Genomic DNA, 18,350 nt, shown 5'->3' with positions numbered 1-18,350 from the left:
AAGAAATCACTAAGCATAAAGAGTCAGCAATCATAGCTAAACAACCATTTTGCAAACCTGAAATCAATAATGCAGGTTTTCTTTTTTTTTTCCCCCTTTCTTTTTTTTTAGACAGGGTCTTACCCTGTTACCCAGGCTGTAGTGCAGTGGCATGATTTCAGTTCACTGTAGCCTCAACCTCCTGGGCTCAAGAGCTCCTCCCACCTCTGCCTCCCAAGTAGCTGGGACTATAGGTGTGTGCCACCACACCCAGCTCATCCTTGTATTTTTTTGTAGAGATGGGTTTTTGCCATGTTGCCCAGGCTGGTCTCAAACCCAAACTCAAGCAATCCACCTCTCAAAGTGCTGGGATTATAGGTGTGAGCCATGGTGCCTGGCTTTAATGCAGTGTTTAATTTTAAATGTATTAAAATATTCAGTGCAGACTGTTAGTAAGTGAGTACTTATTTGCAGATACTCAAACATCACCCTATACAATATAAAATCTTATAAGCTAGATGCTTGGAATAGTATTGCTACCTCTGAAGGTTCCATCCACCATCCCAGGTCTTGGCCCAGCACCTTCCTAAAGTTCATGCTGCATATAATTAGTTCTCTTAAAATTTGTTGTTGTGGGCCAGGCGCAGTGGCTCATGCCTGTAATGCCAGCACTTTGGGAGGCCGAGGCGGGCAGATCACGAGGTCAGGAGATCGAGACCATCCTGGCTAACACGGTGAAACTCCATCTCTACTAAAAACACAAAAAAATTAGCCGGGCGTGGTGGCGGGCGCCTGTAGTCCCAGCTACTTGGGAGACTCAGGCAGGAGAATGGCATGAACCCGGGAGGCAGAGATTGCAGTGAGCCGAGATCGCGCCACTGCACTCCAGCAGCCTGGGCAACAGAGCAAGACTCCATCTCAAAAAAAAAAAAATTGTTGTTGTTGTTGTCTGAGACAGTGTCTCACTCTGTCACCCAGGCTGGAATGCAGTGGTGTGATCACAGCTCACTGCAGCTTAGACCTCCCAGGCTCAAGTGATCCACCCATCTCAGCTTCTGAGCAGCTGGGACTACAGGTGCACTAGACGCTTGGCTAGTTTTTGTATGTTTTGTAGAGATGGGATTTTGCCATGTTGCTCAGGCTGGTCTTGAACTCTCTGGCTCAAGTGATCTGCCTGCCTCAGTCTACCAAAATGCTGGGATTACAGGAGTGAGCCACCCCGCTGAGTCACTTTAAATGTTAATGCATGAAACAAATACAAATTCCACTGCCCTGCAGCCTTTTTTCCAGTTCCTTTCTCAAGAGAGAAAATGACGTGTGTGATGCTGCTTTAGATTTTTAGATAAACATGAAAGGAAACACTGGGTGACCCAGCCCTCTGCCTGTTTCCCAAGAAGGTTAAGTGATGGATTCAAGACCACCTCCCATTCAACCAGCAGGACTCATAGTGCTGGACACTCTGCTCAGAGAGTTCCACAGGCAGTGCAGCCACAGGACTGCCCCACAGAACATTAGGCAACCTATGAACTTGTTACAAAAACAAAAGAACTACATGGGAAGAATCACACTGTGGCAGAATAGGTGTTACTCAGCTTTCCTAGCTCTGCCTGAATGAAACTAGGAACACTGTTTTTCTTGTCCAGACATGGAACAACTTTTTATTTTTTAAGTAGCAAGGTAGTAAAAGGCAATGGGGAAAAGACAAAGAAAACACTCCTGCCTAGTGTGTGGCCCTTGGCAGGTTGTTTAGAAGCTCTGGGCCCAGGATCCTGACCAGCAAATGAAGGCGTTGGACCAGATAAATGGTTTCCAAACAGGGCTGTACATTAGAATCACTTCAGGAACTTGTTAAAAAATGAAACATCTCTGGGTTGCACTTCCAAACATGCTAACTTATTACAGGCAGTGAGTATGTTGGGTGGTGGGGGGACCTGGTTACTCTATGTGGTTAGCAAGTTTCCCCGGGTGTCTTTCATTCTTTTTTTTTAGCAATATTGTCAACAATGTATAAAGGGTTAATTAAGTAGGGTATCCTACACCTGAGTGCTCTGCCTCCCCAGGTGATTTGATACAGTCAGGTGTGGGAATTGCCAGCCTAGATGATAACCCCCTTTCATAGAACAGAGAGAGAAGGCAGAGAAAATGCTTACCTGTTGGAAAATCATTGTCCTGAGCCTCATTTGTACCATCTATGGAAAAAGCAATGGAAAATGAAGTGTCAATCAAATAATGCACCCTTGGCTGACACAAATTAATTGAAGCTAAACCTAGAACCCTTCTTTCTCACCAAGATGTCAACTTCTCCCAATTGTTCTAAATATAAAATCCTGGTTATCTGTCACTTTACCCACTCCCCGTCTAGCCAATCCAATCTGTTGCCAAATCCTGTAGTTTCTACCTCCATAACGGAACTCGCAATCATCTCCTTCCATTTCTCTCCATTCCAAATCTAGAAGAAAAAAGAAACCATATACATTTAGTTTCATCAGCAAGTTAGAACCTTTCTGTCAAAAACTTCAAGTGCTCATGCCTGTAACCCCAGCACTTTAGGAGGCTGAACAGGGGGAGTGCTTGAGTCCAAGGGTTTGAGACCAGCCTGAGCAACCAAGCAAGACCCTGGTCCACAAAGACTTTTTTAAAAAAATTAGGGCAGGCATGGTGACTCATGCCTGTAATCCCAGCACTTTGGGAGCCCAAGGCAGGAAGATCACTTGAGGTCAGGAGTTTGAGACCAGCCAGCCTGGCCAACATGGCGAAATCCCGTCTCTACTAAAAATACAAAAATTAGCAAGGCGTGGTGGCGCATGCTTGTAATTCCAACTACTTGGGAGGCTGAAACATAAGAAGTGCTTGAACCCAGGAGGCGGGGGTTGCAGTGAGCCGAGATCTTGCCACTGCACTCCAGCCTGGGCGACAGAGTGAGGCTATATCAAAAACAAACAAACAAACAAACAAAAATTAGCTGGGCATGATGCCATGAGCCAACGGTCCCAGCTGAGGCAGGAGGATTACTTGAGTCTGGGAGGTCAAGGCTGCAGTAAGCTGTGGCTGTACCACTGCATTCCAGCCTGGGCATCAGAGCAAGACCCTGTCTCAAAAAGAAAAAAACACCAAACAACAACAAAAAATGTCAAGTGACAATACGGCGGCTGATGTTTTAGTGCTATTATTGGTTTCAGTTTTTCCTATGTAAACGTAATGTTTTGCCAGCAAAAAATACATCACAAGATAGTAATAGCTACACACAAGACAGAGATTTGCTCTAGGATATATCTTTATAGAATTTTCTAAATTTTGGGAAAATAAACATGAATAACCATAAAACTTATACAGGTTAACCTTTGATTTTAGAAACTATTTAAAATGTAAGTTGATAGAAATTCCTTGACTATTTAAAAATTCAGCACCTCCTATCATGTTATTTTTATTCCAGCATAAGAAATTTTTGTAATCACTTAAAATTAAAATGTATATCAGAGCACAAATACACCAGGGTGAGGTGCGAGGGGAGAGACAGTGGGGAAGAGTTGTGACTTACCAGTAAACTGTTATTTGCCCAAAGTCTCCAAACATCATGAAATGTCCATCAACATTAATATCTTAATTACAGAATGTGTTTAATGTAGTGGTAGTCAGATACTTATGTATGAAGGAAGACCTAAAACTCTAGATTTGCTTGCAAGTCCACAATATAAAGGAGAGAACAGGAGGCTTAGGAAGGAAGGAGCAAGACTTTTCAGTGCATGTTTTGACTATTTTGACTTTGATCCAAGAAAAGGTAACACCTAGGTTTCAAAATTTACACACACACACACACACACACATATATATATATTTTTGAGACGGAGTCACACTCTGTCACCCAGGCTGGAGTGCAGTGGCGCAATCTCAGCTCGCTGCAAGCTCCGCCTCCCAGGTTCATGCCATTCTCCTGCCTCAGCCTCCCTAGTAGCTGGGACTACAGGCGCCCACCACCATGCCTGGCTAATTTTTTTTGGTATTTTTAGTAGAGACAGGGTTTCACCGTGTTAGCCAGGATGGTCTCGATCTCCTGGCCTCGTGATCCGCCCGCCTCGGCCTCACAAAGTGCTGGGATTACAGGCGTGAGCCACTGCACCCGGCCCCAAAATTTACATTTTTTAAGAGCTTATAAATCAAGATTCGGATATTTTCAGATTTCTGTTTTCTCATGATTTCCATGCAATCAGGTAGATAAACCTAACATTTCAAACCGTCTTCTTTGATGATGTCTCTAGGAGATGGACATGTGAAAAGCAGGAAAGAGAGAAAAAGAAAATGGGGTCCAGGAAGCATGAGAAGATCAGAGAAGGCACAAGATCCACACACATCAACCACAATGCCAAGCAGTCCAAAGATTACATTATTCAAGTGAGGAAAAGCCATCAGAACAAATTCTCCAAGGAACCCAAAATGCCATATGAGGAGAGAAAATAGTTAGAGAAGAGAATGGGAAAGTCTAAAGATGCCAGAGATAGGGTTGGGGTGGTTCTGAGAGTAGTTTTAAGCCGGAGTCAGGACTAACCTCCAGACTCAGAGAAAATAGGGCCTTGCTTGGTTAGGGGTGGGAAATAGCTCTGATGTGGATTTAACAGGTGGATGAAGTCAAGGATGCACAAAGTAGCCAAAGACTGAGGGTTACCAAACTAAGGAAACCACTGACTAGGGCTGGGAGAGAGCCTGATGTTCTGCAGCCATCAGCAGATTGTGGGGCAGGGGGAAGAGGAGGCAGCAGGGCTCTAGGCTAAGACACAAAACAGCAAACATGGGGGGCCAGTGAGGGCTCAGCTCCATGAGCCAAGGTCTCCACTATACTTCACATTGGGTGGGAAGTGACCTAAGGATGAGATAAGCTCTGACTCTGGGAGTACTGGGCTCACACGGAACACAGGGACAGAGGATAGGCCAGGCCCTACCACCATGGTGAGCCCAGGAAGAACTGTTATGAGCCCATTGTTGGAGAACTCCGAGTAAGGCAATTAAAACCATTTTCAGGCCAGGTGGGGTGGCTCATATCCGTAATCACGGCAATTTGGGAGGACAATGCAGGAAGATCGCTTGAGTTTAGGAATTTGAGACCAGCCTAGGCACAATAGCAAGACCCTCATCTCTACAAAAAGTTTTTTAAAAAATTAGTTGGGTACAGTGGCTCACACCTGTAGTCCTAGCCACTTGGGAGGCTGAGGCAGGAGAATCCCTTGAGGCCAGGAAGTCAAGGCTGCGGTGAGCTACGATGGCCACCACTGCACTCCGGCCTGAGTGATGGAGTGAGACAAAAACAGAATGAGCTATGAAGTAGAATCTTCAGAATTGAGTAAGATAAATAAATTATATAGTGTGACTACATAAAGTATAAACCAGGCAAAGCTAACCTATCCTTTTAGAAGTCAGGATAATGACAGACGAGAGGTGAAGTGACTGGAAAGGGCCTTTGGGGGTATGGGTTTTCTTCAGCTTCTCCATCTGGTTTCTGGCTTGCATAGGTAAGTTCATGTTTGTGAATATTTCTAAAGCTATTATTCGGAGTACTTTTCTGAATGTATAGTATACTTTTTTTTTTTTTTTTTTTTAAGACAGACGCCTACGCTGGAGTGCAGTGGTAGGATCTCAGCTCACTGTAACCTCCGCCTCCCAGGTTCAAGCGATTCTCCTGCCTCAGCCTCCTGAGTAGTTGAGACTACAGGCGCCCACCATCCCACCCAGCTAATTTTTGTATTTTTAGTAGAGACAGGGTTTCATCACATTGGTCAGGCTGGTCTCAAACTCCTGGCCTCAAGTGATCTGCCTGCCTCAGCCTCCCAAAGTGCTGGGATAACAGGCATGAGCCACTGCACCTGGCCTGTATAGTATACTCAAATACAACTTGTTTTTAATCCTATAGGCTTAAAACCTTGCTTTAAGTCTTTAAAATTAAGCATACACTCAAGAGGAACTCACATAACTCATGAAGAAGAGCTATAAAGAATAACCACTGGAGGTTTATTCAGTAGAGATATTAAAGTTTGGGGAAAAGCCAGTGTCTCTGTGCCTTGGTTTCCTCAAACAAAACAGGGATTGATAACTATCTTAGAGGTTATTGTTAAAAGTAATTAAGACAACCTAGCTCACAATAAGCATCCAATAAGGCCATTCCCTCTCCTCGCCCCATCCCCATGCTTTCTTTCCCATTTGTCTAGAACAACACTCTCCAAGGGAACCTCCCAAGATGAAGTTCTCCATCTGCAATGTCTGAACTGCAGCCGCTCACCATGCAGGCTGCTGAGCAAATACAGCTAGAGTACTTAAGAGCTGAAGTTTTAATTCTGTTTAATTTTAAACAATGTGCCTAGTGGTTACTGTGTTGAATAGCATAATTCTAGACGTGGAGAAACTAAGGGGCTTTGGGCAATTACTGCTTTATCCCAATTCTGCTATAAGCCTTGACCAACTGGCCAATAATCCCCATGGTGCCTACCTTCCAGAATTTAAGTTCCATGAAGGGCTTTGAGCCTTTTCATTTACTATTGTCTACAATATCCCAATGCTCACAACAATGTTAGTACATGGTAAGTACTCAAAAAATATTTGTTTGAATGAATAAAACAGTGATTTTTTCCATAGAGACGGGGTCTCACTATGTTGCACAGGTTGGTCTCAAACTCCTGGGTTCAAGCGATCCTCTTGCCTTGGCCTCCCAAAATACTGGGATTACAGGTGTGAGCCACTGTATCCAGCCTAAAATAAAACTGTATTAACCAAAACTTATTTGCATATTTTTGTGGATTTTTGTTTTTGCATAACTCTATTAATATCCAATATAACACACTCTTTTTTTTTTTTTGGCAGTTAAAACATAGTTTATTTTTTAGCACATTCATTTTAAGAAGAACGTAATTTATGAAAGATATATCTAAAATGAGCTACTGGCTGGGCACAATGGCTCACGCCTGTAATCCTGGCACTTTGGGAGGCTGAGGCAGGCGGATCACCTGAGGTCAGGAGTTCGAGACCAGCCTGGCCAACATGGTGCAACTCATCTCTACTAAAAATACAAAAAATTAGCTGTGCGTGGTGGTACATGCCTGTAATCCCAGCTATTTGGGAGGCTGAGGCAGGAGAATCACTTGAACCCAGGAGGTGGAGGTTGCAGTGAGATGAGATCGCGCCACTGCATTCCAGCCTGGGCAACAAAGGCGAAACTCGGTCTCAAAAAATAAAAGGAAATATAAAATAAAATAATAAAGAAAATATAAAACAAAATAAAATGAGTTAGTAAGAGAACTAAAGATATCTGGAGTGTGGCCACCGTACCTTAAAGGTGAATTTACAAAGGGTGGTGTTACAGCCCCACCCCCAAATCCTCAGAGAAAGAAAAACCAGCCTGTATGGATCACAACCAGGAAGACTACAATCCCAGTTCATACCTGTTTTCCCAACATTACATCCCTTTCACTCTCAGAAGTGCCCATTTTAGAAGATAAACTATACAGTCACCTTAACTATGACCTACAATGGCTGTTATGCTAAAATTGGGGTAATGTGTTTCTGTTAAATCGTGTCATAATCACTTGTTTAACTGAATCCTGGGAACACTTACTCCATTTTCTGGAATAAAGTGTTGCTCATAAAAAAAAACAAACAAAAAACACTATTTTGAATATATGAGGAATGCTTAGAAGACCCTTAGATGGAATCTTCTTGTAAAAGGAAAAATAAAAGCCTTAAGCTTATTTATTTTTGAGGTGCACAATCCCAAGTCCAGGGAGAGGCTGGAACCCAGAATCCCAAGGGGACAGGAGAAGTACTTCAGCTCCAGAGTGGGCCCACATCCAGTTCATCCAACTTTACCTGCAATGGCCACAGCTGTTCGTCTCTCTGATGCTTTTATTTCTGGGGCTACTTCTCCCAAATCTGAATGCCTGAAACAATTTCAGAAGAAAATTATAATTAAAATAATGGAATACCACTTTCACCTATCAAACTGGCCGCATATAAAATCTCTTGGAGAGCTTTTAAAAACTATAAACCCTGGGTCACACCCCAGATCCATGAAACCAGAATCTCTGGGAGCTGGTCCTGGGTATCACTGCTTTTAAAAGTGCCCTCAATGATTCTGATGTGCACCCACAGTTGAGAAACACTGGTCTAGAAAACCAGCACTCTCCAAAACTTCTGGCCAGAGCACAAATACAGCCATTCAGAAAGACAGAAAAATATACATACCCTTTGCCCAGTAATTCCACTTCTATCCTAAGGAAATAATTAAGATTTAGTTACAAAGATGTTGATGCCAGCTTTATATATAATAGCGAAAACTGATGCCTTTTAAAATCAAAGTGCAATAACGGAATTATGGTCGAATTCTGCAGCCATTACAAAATACGCTATGGATTTCTCTTCTGGACAGAAAGATGCTGGATGAGATGTTAGGGAAAGATGCTATGTTAATTAGTCGGGGGAAAGTCAGGCTACAGAAAAGTATACATAGTACGACTACAATTTAATAAAATTGTGTATATTTATCTACAGGTATATATACAGAACTCTAGAAGAATGTTCATCTGAAGTTAACACTGTGGTCTGGAAGGGGTGATCCTGAGTTATTTTAAGTAGCTATGATAAGTGTAGTCTAATTAAGAATAAACTATTTTAGGCCGCGTGGTGGCTCACGCCTGCAATTCCAGCACTTTGGAAGGCCGAGGTGGGTGGATTACTTGAGGTCAGGAGTTCAAGACCAGCCTGACCAATGTGGTGAAATCCTGTCTCTACTAAAAATATAAAAATTAGCCAGGCATGGTGGCAGGTGCCTGTAATCCTAGCTACTCGGGAGGCTAAGGCAGGAGAATCACTTGAACCCAGAAGGCAGAGTTGCAGTAAGCTGAGATCGCCCACTGCACTCCAGCCTGGGTGACAAGAACAAAACTCCGTCTCAAAAAAAAAAAAACACAACAAAACTATTTTAGATGTATCACAGGAATGAGCAAATGAGTAAATGTATTGATTCTGCCAGGAGCCAGGGTGCTAGTTAACTGTTCAAGAAAGAACATACAAACAGAATGGAGAGTTACAGCAGAACTTGCAGAGGCGCAATGGAACTGGAGGCACTCATGTGAACTGTGATTTCTATATGCATGCCAATGTGCATATGCGTGTAAGTGTGTAGATGTAGGTGCGCACACATATCTCTGTGTGTATACGAGTGTACACATGCATCTATTTCCTAACTGTCCACGGAAAGGGCCAAGAAGCAAAGACACTGTTGTGGCAATTGGCATGCCTAGCACCCTTTAATACCTTCCATGCTAAAAGAAAATGGACTCCTTGGAGATCCTGAATGATGGCTGGGGCAAGGAAAGAACAGGAGGAGCCTGAGCATCTTATTTCAGAAAGTAAGGAAATGCTCGAAAACGTGATGGTCACAGGAGCTAGCCTGAGAAACTCTCCCTGGTCAAATCTAGAACAATGTGAGCACAAACAAACACAGTAACAGATTTAAAACCATCGAAAACCAGCAATTAGTGAGTCCACACGGATAATAAATACATGGGCAGAAAGAGAAGGCTCTCTTGCTCACATCACAACATGAAATGTGGAGGGGGATGCTGCAGTCAAAATAGTATCATTTTAGAGCAGGGCGTAGTGACTCGTGCCTGTAATTCCAGCATTTGGGAGGCCAAAGCAAGAGGATTACTTGAGCCCAGGAGTTCAAGACCAGCCTGGGCAACATGGCAAAACCCCCTCTCAACAAAAAATAATGAGCCACTGCACCCTATAGCCAGTAATTTTAAAAATTATAACACCAGCCAATCTGTCAACTCGGGCTCCAGCCCGCTTCTAAGCCTTGCTGAGTTTCCTGTCTGTGCAACAGGCGGAGTCGGACCAAGACGGCAGAGAACAGCACTTCCATCTGCCCTACTCAGGGGTAAGGGAGCTCTCTGCAATGCAGTTTTTGAAAATTACTAATATCACTATATATTTGTTTCTGATTCCAAAAATAAGATACACACAAAATACAAGAAAGTATCATAAAAATGCTTTCCTGTCATATGTTTGAAAATTGTGGCCGGGCACGGTGGCTCAAGCCTGTAATCCCAGCACTTTGGGAGGCCGAGACGGGTGGATCACGAGGTCAGGAGACGAGACCATCCTGGCTAACAACGTGAAACCCTGTCTCTACTAAAAATACAAAAAAACTAGCCAGGCGAGGTGGCGGGCGCCTGTAGTCCCAGCTACTCCGGAGGCTGAGGCAGGAGAATGGCATAAACCCGGGAGGCGGAGCTTGCAGTGAGCTGAGATCCGGCCACTGTACTCCAGCCCGGGCTACAGAGCAAGATTCCGTCTCAAAAAAAAAAAAAAAAAAAAAGAAAATTGTACCCTATGTTAATCTGTCCTCTCCTCCTCATAATCTACTTCCATTGCTCTAGCCCATTCTATTAACAGGTAGAAGACTAGTGCATTTGCATGCCCCAATTTACTCCCTGATGACCAACGGCTCTTTAGTTTGATCTTCTTCTTCTGGAGCCCACCCTGGCCCTTAATTAGCATATTTACTGTACACACCCTACTTCCCTATTAACTTAGAATCATGACCCTTTCCCTATATCCTTCACAATGCTGAAAAGCATTCTACTTTTATTACTGGAAACAATTTTAAAAAGGTAAATATTCTCTTTGTATTCAGAATACAGTCAGAACACAGGAAATAGCCAAGGTCCTCAAGCCCCCAGGGTGTGGTGTCAGACACTGCCTAGGGGCCACCTGCAGCAGCTGCTCACCTTCCCTCCTCTGGGCACTTCCCCACACAGACAGCTCTCCAGGGCAGGGGTGACCTGATCGCCACCCTCAGGGTCCGGGGTGTCCACATCTCCTCACTAAGTTAGCCAGTGGACGGGCTGGTTTGTTGTCTGGCAGAAAGAATCAAGTCCATGACCAACACCAGGGCAGCCATGCTATAAACAGCATGTGGCTGAATCCTGCTTCCGGCAGGTCTGCTGATGGTTCACTGCTCATTGTGAAGGCCATCTGTCTTGCTGATCGTCTAGCCACAGAAGACAGTGCGGGGTTAACTTTCCTTGTCTTCTCATTTTTCCTTTTTCATTTCCTTCTTTTTTTCTAACTGCCCAGCAGATCTTAGGAGCTTTTTTGCTAAAACCTGGAGATTCTGATTTACCAGACCTGGGTGTTCAGCACATAAGAAATTATCAACTAGGGGAAGTCACACCTTTGTTTTTCTGTTGACCTACCTCAGAATATGGCACTCCCTGGACAGTCCATCCATGCCCAGAATAGATAGGGCAAACCATGTGGGCAGAATCCAAGTTTTGTTCTAGATCAATCACTAATTTCTAGCAACAAAACTGGTTCCTCTGCTGGATGGTGCCCATAAAACAAGATGGCATAGGAAAACAATTCTGAACAAGGTGAGCACTAGACAAATACAGGTACAATTACTCACTGTATTATAATTAACAATATATTTTTAAATGTGGAGTCCTAATTAGGGAAAAGGAGTCAGGCTGGTGGGACCAAGGGAAAGCAAAGAGAAAGCACATAAGCTGTAAGTCTGCCTTTCTTCATGGTCCAGGACACATAATCCTCCTGCACAAATAAGTCACAATCTTGCTGCACTCAGCTAACTTCAGACCCTCGGCTGATAGAAAAATGCAAATTAGCTCACTGCAACCTTGGCGTTATCAGTACTGCACATAGCTCTCTTCAGAAAACAGCACAAGCACCATCCTATAAAATCCACAGCAAGCCCTTGTCTCCTCACAGTCAGCTCCTTTCTTGCTGACTTGCCCACTGCTTTCTTGCAACATAATTTCATACTTGTGATTCTTATGCCTCAGCCATCCAAGTAGTTGGGATTACAGCATTCACTACCACACCTGGCTACTTTTTGTATTTTTTTTTTTTTTTTTTTTTTTTGAGACGGAGTCTTGCTCTGTCGCCTAGGCTGGAGTGCAGTGGCTTTCCTCCTGAGACAGTCTTGCTCTGTCTCCCAGGCTGGAGTGCAGTGGCGCAATCTCGGCTCACTGCAACCTATGCCTCCGGGTTCAAGCAATTCTCCTGCCTCAGCCTCCTGAGTAGCTGGGATTACAGGCATGTGCCACCACGCCTGGCTAATTTTTGTATTTTTAGTAGAGACAGGGTTTCATCATGTTGGTCAGGCTGGTCTTGAACTCCTGACCTCATGATCTGCCCGCCTCGGCCTCCCAAAGTGCTGGGATTACAGGTGTGAGCCACCGCGACCGCCCCTAATTTTTTTTTTTTTTTTAACTCACCAGTTTGTGGTTCCTTTGACAGGAACCACAGGAAACTAATACAGTGTATGTGTGGCTTGACAGCTACACTAGCTTCCACCTCTGTCTTCACGTGGCTTTCTTCCCTCTGGGTCTCTTTTCCATTTCTTGTAAGAATATTAGTCTTATTACATGTGAACCCACCCTAATCCACTGTGAACTCATTTTAACTAATCACATATAATTTTTTAGAAATCACACCCTATCTCCAAAAAAGATCACAACCACCGCACTGGGGGTTAGGACTTCAACATTCCTTCTAGGGGGCACAATTCAACACACAAGAAGATCTAAGCCAAAAATGGGGTGGGGTATCCCACCTCTAGAGAGTAACCACATGTTTAGGAAAAATTAAAACTCCCTGGAGAAGAAAAGGAGAAATAAAGTGTTTCCCAGACAAGTAAAAACTAAGGGAATGCATCACCACTAGACTCGCCCTACAAGAAGTGTTTAAGGGAATGTTATATCTGAAAGCAAACAAATGGTATCTGCCACCATGAAAAAACAGGAAAGTAAAACCGGGCATTCCAGCCTGGGCAAGTGAACGAGGCCCCTATCTCTACAAAAAAATAAAATAAAGCTCAGTATGATAGTTCATACCTATAATCCCAGCACTTTGGGAGGCCAATGTGGGAGGATCCCTTCATTCCAGGAGTTTGAGAGTGGCCTGGACAACATAGCAAGATGTCGTCTCTCCAAAAATAATAATAAAAAAGCCAGGTGTGGTGGCAGGCAGGTACCTGTAGTCCCAGCTACTCAGGAGGCTGAGGTGAGAGGATCACCTGAGCCCTGGAAGGTCAAGACTGCAGTGAGCCATGACTAGACTGTACTGTTGCACTTGAGCCTAGGAGATAGAGCATGATTCTGTCTCGAAAAAAATATGTATTTTTTTAAAGTAAAATAAAATAAAACAATTAGCTGGGCATGGTGCATACACCTGTAGTCCCAGCTACTCAGGAGGCTGAGGTGGGAGGATTGCTTGAGCCTGGGACATCCAGGGTACTGTAGGCAGTGACTGTACCATTGTGCTCCAACTAAATGGATTAAAATGATACCCAACTCTATGTTGTCTACAAGAAACTCACTTCACCTATAAAGACACATACAGACTGAAAGTAAAAGGACAAAAAGGCTGGGTGCAGTGGCTCATGCCTATAATTCCAGCACTTTGGGAGGCCAAGGTAGGAGGATCACTTGAGGTCAGGAGTTCAAGACCAGCCAGGCCAACATGGTGAAACCCCATCTCTACTAAAAATACGAAAATTAGCTGGGCGTGGTGGCACACTCCTGTAATCTCAGCTACTTGGGAGGCTGAGGCAGGAGAATCGCTTGAACCCAGGAGGCGAAGGTTGTACTAAGCTGAGATCACACCACTGCTCTCCAGCCTGGTAGACACAGTGAGACTCCATCTCACACAAAAAGAAAAGAAAGTAAAGGGACGAAAAAAAAAATATTCCATGCAAATGGAAACCAAAAGTATGCAGGAGTAGCGATACTTATATCAGACAAAATAGACTTCACATGAAAAAACAAAGACAAGGAAGGTCATTATATAATGATAAAGGGATCAATTCAGCAAGAGGATATAACAATTGTAAATATATATGCATCTAATACTGTAGCACCCAGATATATAAAATAAATATTAGAGCTAAAGAGAGAAATGCCAATACAATAATAGCTGGAGAATTCAATACCCATTTTCAGCATTGCAAATCATCTAGACAGAAAATCAACAAAGCAACATCAGACTTAACTGTACTATAGACCAAATAGACCCAGACATTTACAGAACATTTCATCCAGAAGCTTCAAAATATACATTCTTCTCACCAGCACACAGAACACTCTCCAGGATAGACCCATGTAGTGGCCACAAAACAAATCAACTAAATTTTTAAATTTTAATTTTTTGAGAAACTGTCATTCTGTTGCCCAGGCTGATGTGCAGTAGTACCATCTGAGCTCACTGCAACCTCCACCACCAGGACTCAAGCAACCCTCCCACCTCAGCCTCCCGAGTAGCTGGAACTAACTACAGGTGCATGCCACCATGCCCAGCTAATTTTTTTTTTTTTTTTTTTTTTAAGAGATAGGGTTTTGCCATGTTGCCCAGGCTGGTCTCAAACTCCTGGACTCAAACAATCTACCTGTCTCGGTCTCCCAAAATGCTGTGATTACAGGCATGAGCCACTGTGCCAGGCCAACAAATTTTTTAAAAATCAAAATCATGGCCGGGCGCGGTGGCTCACGCCCGTAATCCCAGCACTTTGGGAGGCCGAGGCGGGCGGATCACAAGGTCAGGAGATCGAGACCACGGTGAAACCCCGTCTCTACTAAAAATACAAATTAGCCGGGCGCGGTTGTGGGCGCCTGTAGTCTCAGCTACTCGGGAGGCTGAGGCAGGAGAATGGCGTGAACCCGGGAGGCGGAGCTTGCAGTGAGCCGAGATCGCGCCACTGCACTCCAGCCTGGGTGACAGAGCGAGACTCCGTCTCAAAAAAAAAAAAAAAAAAAAAAAATCGGCCGGGCGCGGTGGCTCAAGCCTGTAATCCCAGCACTTTGGGAGGCCGAGGCGGGTGGATCACGAGGTCAGGAGATCGAGACTATCCTGGCTAACATGGTGAAACCCCGTCTCTACTAAAAATACAAAAAACTAGCCGGGCGTGGTGGCGGGCGCCTGTAGTCTCAGCTACTTGGGAGGCTGAGGCGGGAGAATGGCGTGAACCCGGGAGGCGGAGCTTGCAGTGAGCCGAGATCAGGCCACTGCACTCCAGCCTGGGAGACACAGCGAGACTCCGTCTCAAAAAAAAAAAAAAAAAAAAATCAAAATCATATCAAGTGTCTTCTCAGATCACAAGGGAATAAAACTAGAAATCAAAAATGAGAACTCTGGGACTGGGCTTGGTGGCTCATGCCTATAATTATGGCACTTTGGAAGGCTGAGGCAGGAGGATTGCTTGAGCTAGGAGTTTGAGAACAAGCCTAGGCAACAGAAAAATACTTCATTTCTACAAAAAATTGGAAAATTCAGCCAACCATGGTGGCTCACACCTGTGGTCCCAGCTACTTGAGAGGCTGAGGTGGGGAAACTGCTTGAGGCCAGGAGGTTGAGGCTGAGTAAGCAAGACTCTGTCTCAAATTTAAACAAAAAAACACAGACAAACGGACTATGTCAAACTAAAAGGCTTCTGCACAGCAAAGGAAACAGCCAACAGAGTGAAGAGACAACCTGTAGAATGGGAGAAAATATTTGTACATTATTCATCTAATAAGGACTGATATCTAGAATACACAAGGAACTCAATAGCAAAAAAATAATAATTTGACTGAAAAGTAGGCAAAGGATCAAACAGGCATCTCTCAAAAGACATATATATGGCCAAGAAATAAACAAAAAAAATGCTCAACATCCCTAATCAACAAGGAAATGTAAATCAAAATCATAAAAAAAGATATGATATTCCAGTTAGAGTGGCTATTATAAAAAAAACCCTGCAATCTCAGTACTTCCGGAGGCCAAGTACTGGTGGGTGGATTGTGAGTCCAGGAGTTCAAGACCAGCTTTGCTGGCATGGCAAAACCCTGTCTCTAGTAAAAATATAAAAATTAGCTGGGCGTGGTGGCGCACACCTGTAGTCCCAGCCACTCAGGTGGCTGAGGCATGAGAATCACTTGAACCCAGGAGGCAGAGGTTGCAGTGAGGTGAGATCATGGCGCTGTACTCCAGCCTGGATGACAGGGCAAGACTCTGTCTCAAAAAACAAACAAACAAATAAACAAAATCAATGCTGGTAAGAATGTGGAGTAAATTCTTATACACTGTGGGAATGTAAGTTAGTACAACCTTTATGGAAAACCTCTATGGAGGTTTCTCAAAAACTAAAAAAAAATCTAGCATGTGATTCAGCAATCCCACTACTATACTATTTGTCCAAAGGAAAGGAAATTTGTATGTCAAAGGAATATCTGCACCCATGTTTAATATAGCACTATCACAATAGCCAAGATAGGGAACCAATGTAACTGTCTATCAACATACAAACTGATAAAGAGCATGTGGTATAGATGTACAGAAACACTATTTGGCCATAAAAAAGAATGGAATCATATCCTGTGTGGCAACACAGATGAGCCTGGAGAACCTTAAGTCAGGAACAAAAAGACAAATATTGCATTCATATGTGGGAGCTAAGAAAAAAATTGAGTGAAGGAAAGTATAGAGTAGAATTGTGGTCATTAGAGACTGGAATGCATGGGAGAGAGGAGGATAGGGAGAGGTTGGTTAAGATACAAAATTACACTGGGTGTGGTGGCTCACACCTGTAATCCCAGCACTTTGGGAGGCTGAGGCAGGCGGATCACAAGGTCAGGAGTTTGAGACCAGCCTGACCAACATGGTGAAACCCTGTCTCTGCTAAAAATACAAAAACTAGCTGGGCATGGTGGCACACACCTGTAACCCCAGCTACTTAGGAGGCCGAGGCAGAACTGCTTGAACTCGGGAGGCGGAGATTGCAGGGAGCGAGATTGCGCCACGGCACTCCGGCCTAGGTGACAGAGCGAGACTCTGTCTCAAAAAAAAAAAAAAAAAAAAAAAAAGATACAAAATACTGCTAGATAGGATAGCAGGAATGAGTTCTGGTGCTTTGCAATTCTGTAGGGTGAATATGGTTAACTACAATTTATTACATACTATAGTGTCAAAAAGCTAGAAGACAGAAAGGTTAGTACTGTGTAAGGTTCCCCATACAACGGAAAATAGGGCTTTAAAACACAGCCTTAATCCTCCAAGAGCTTACATTACCATTAGGTTGGAGAGAGGGGAACACTCACTGCACAAACACTAAACAAAAAACACTATAAACACACATATGCTAATCTATAAAATGAAGCTGATCACCCCTGACACATATACCTCAGATGTGTTACAAGGATCCAAAGAGACGTACATACATCTTAAGCAAAGTTCTCTTGGATTTATCTACATATTTATTGTGGACTTATTATTATTTATTGTAGATTTATCCACATATTTATTCTCTTGGATTTATCCACATATTTATTGCTAGGAACCTTTCTAGGAATTTAGGATACATTAATGAGAACACAAAGGTTCTGTTCTTGGTTTACAATTCAACAAGGCAAGGGGATATTGGTAATCAACACTATCCCCTATACGTAAGAAGTCTAGGACTTGTAGCCCCAGCTACTGGGAGGCTGAGGTGGGAGGATCACTTGAGTACAGGTGGTTGAGGCTGCAGTGAGCCATGATCCTGTCACTGAACTCCAACCTGGGCAACAGAATGAGACTCGGTCTCAAAATAAATAAATAAATAAAACATTTTAAAAAGGCTGTGCTAGAAGATGTTAAGTGCTACAGAGAAAACAAGGCACAGGCCAAGGTCAGGTGTGCTGAGAATGGTGGTGGGGAGGGCAGAGCAGGTCAGCAGGAAAAAGGGCCCTGTTAGTACTGGTTTGGAAGGAGGTGAAGGCAGGAGCTATATGACTACCAGGGGAAGACAGCTGCAGGCATAGCAAGGGCAAAAGCCCTAACGTACCCAGGGACTGACAGGGAGGCCCGAATGGCTTGAGCAAGAGAGTGATCAGTGAGTAGGGGAGGGCAGCAGGAGAAGCTAGAGAAGACTTTACAGGCCACAAAAGAGTAAGGCTTTGGGGAGGAAGAGGAGGAGAAAAAAAAATAAAAATAAAAAAGATTTTTTAAAAAAAGGTTCTGGCTTTTCTTATTCTAGAGGATGGGGTAGCCATGAAAGGGCCCTGGGTGCAGGGTGACAGGCCTGTCTATGTTACTGGCTGCCAGGCTGAGAATAGACGAGACATAACAAAAGCTCAATTATCTAGCCTTATATTCAGGAAAACAACAACAACAACAAAGGCTCAGACCTGGGCAATAGCACCAGCAGCAATGGCATGTGGCTGGACTCTCAAAAGCATCTGTGAAGGACTGCAACAGACTGGACAATATGTCTACAGACACAAGCCAAAGTAAGTTCAAGTTTTCCGGGTTCAATCAGTTGCTCCCATCTTAGATAGGGAGGTCTGTGGGTAGAG

At 43.7% G+C, this 18,350-nt stretch overlaps 1 protein-coding gene across 13 annotated transcripts in view; it reads right to left on the bottom strand.

The window, feature by feature from the left end:
- URGCP (upregulator of cell proliferation) overlaps nt 1-18,350 on the bottom strand; it is a 48,052-nt gene that overhangs the window by 3,908 nt on the left and 25,794 nt on the right. For 6 of the 13 annotated variants that reach the window (XM_077996837.1, XM_077996834.1, XM_002803295.4 and 3 more), the window contains 4 exons: nt 8,200-8,226; nt 7,825-7,895; nt 2,378-2,428; nt 2,130-2,168 (listed from right to left, as the gene is read on the bottom strand). In XM_077996837.1, the coding sequence (XP_077852963.1) occupies nt 2,130-2,168; nt 2,378-2,411 (73 nt within the window). In that variant the 5' untranslated portion in view covers nt 2,412-2,428; nt 7,825-7,895; nt 8,200-8,226. Of the gene's footprint in view, nt 1-2,129; nt 2,169-2,377; nt 2,429-7,824; nt 7,896-8,199; nt 8,227-9,270; nt 9,432-10,751; nt 11,015-18,350 lie in introns of those variants that run through there. The other 7 variants (XM_077996841.1, XM_077996838.1, XM_077996843.1 and 4 more) reach the window with 4 other exon arrangements.

The sequence above is a fragment of the Macaca mulatta genome, chromosome 3 (assembly GCF_049350105.2).
Source record: "Macaca mulatta isolate MMU2019108-1 chromosome 3, T2T-MMU8v2.0, whole genome shotgun sequence".
NCBI classification, from domain to species: Eukaryota; Metazoa; Chordata; class Mammalia; order Primates; family Cercopithecidae; genus Macaca; species Macaca mulatta.
This window is presented reverse-complemented; position numbering and strand designations above follow the sequence as displayed.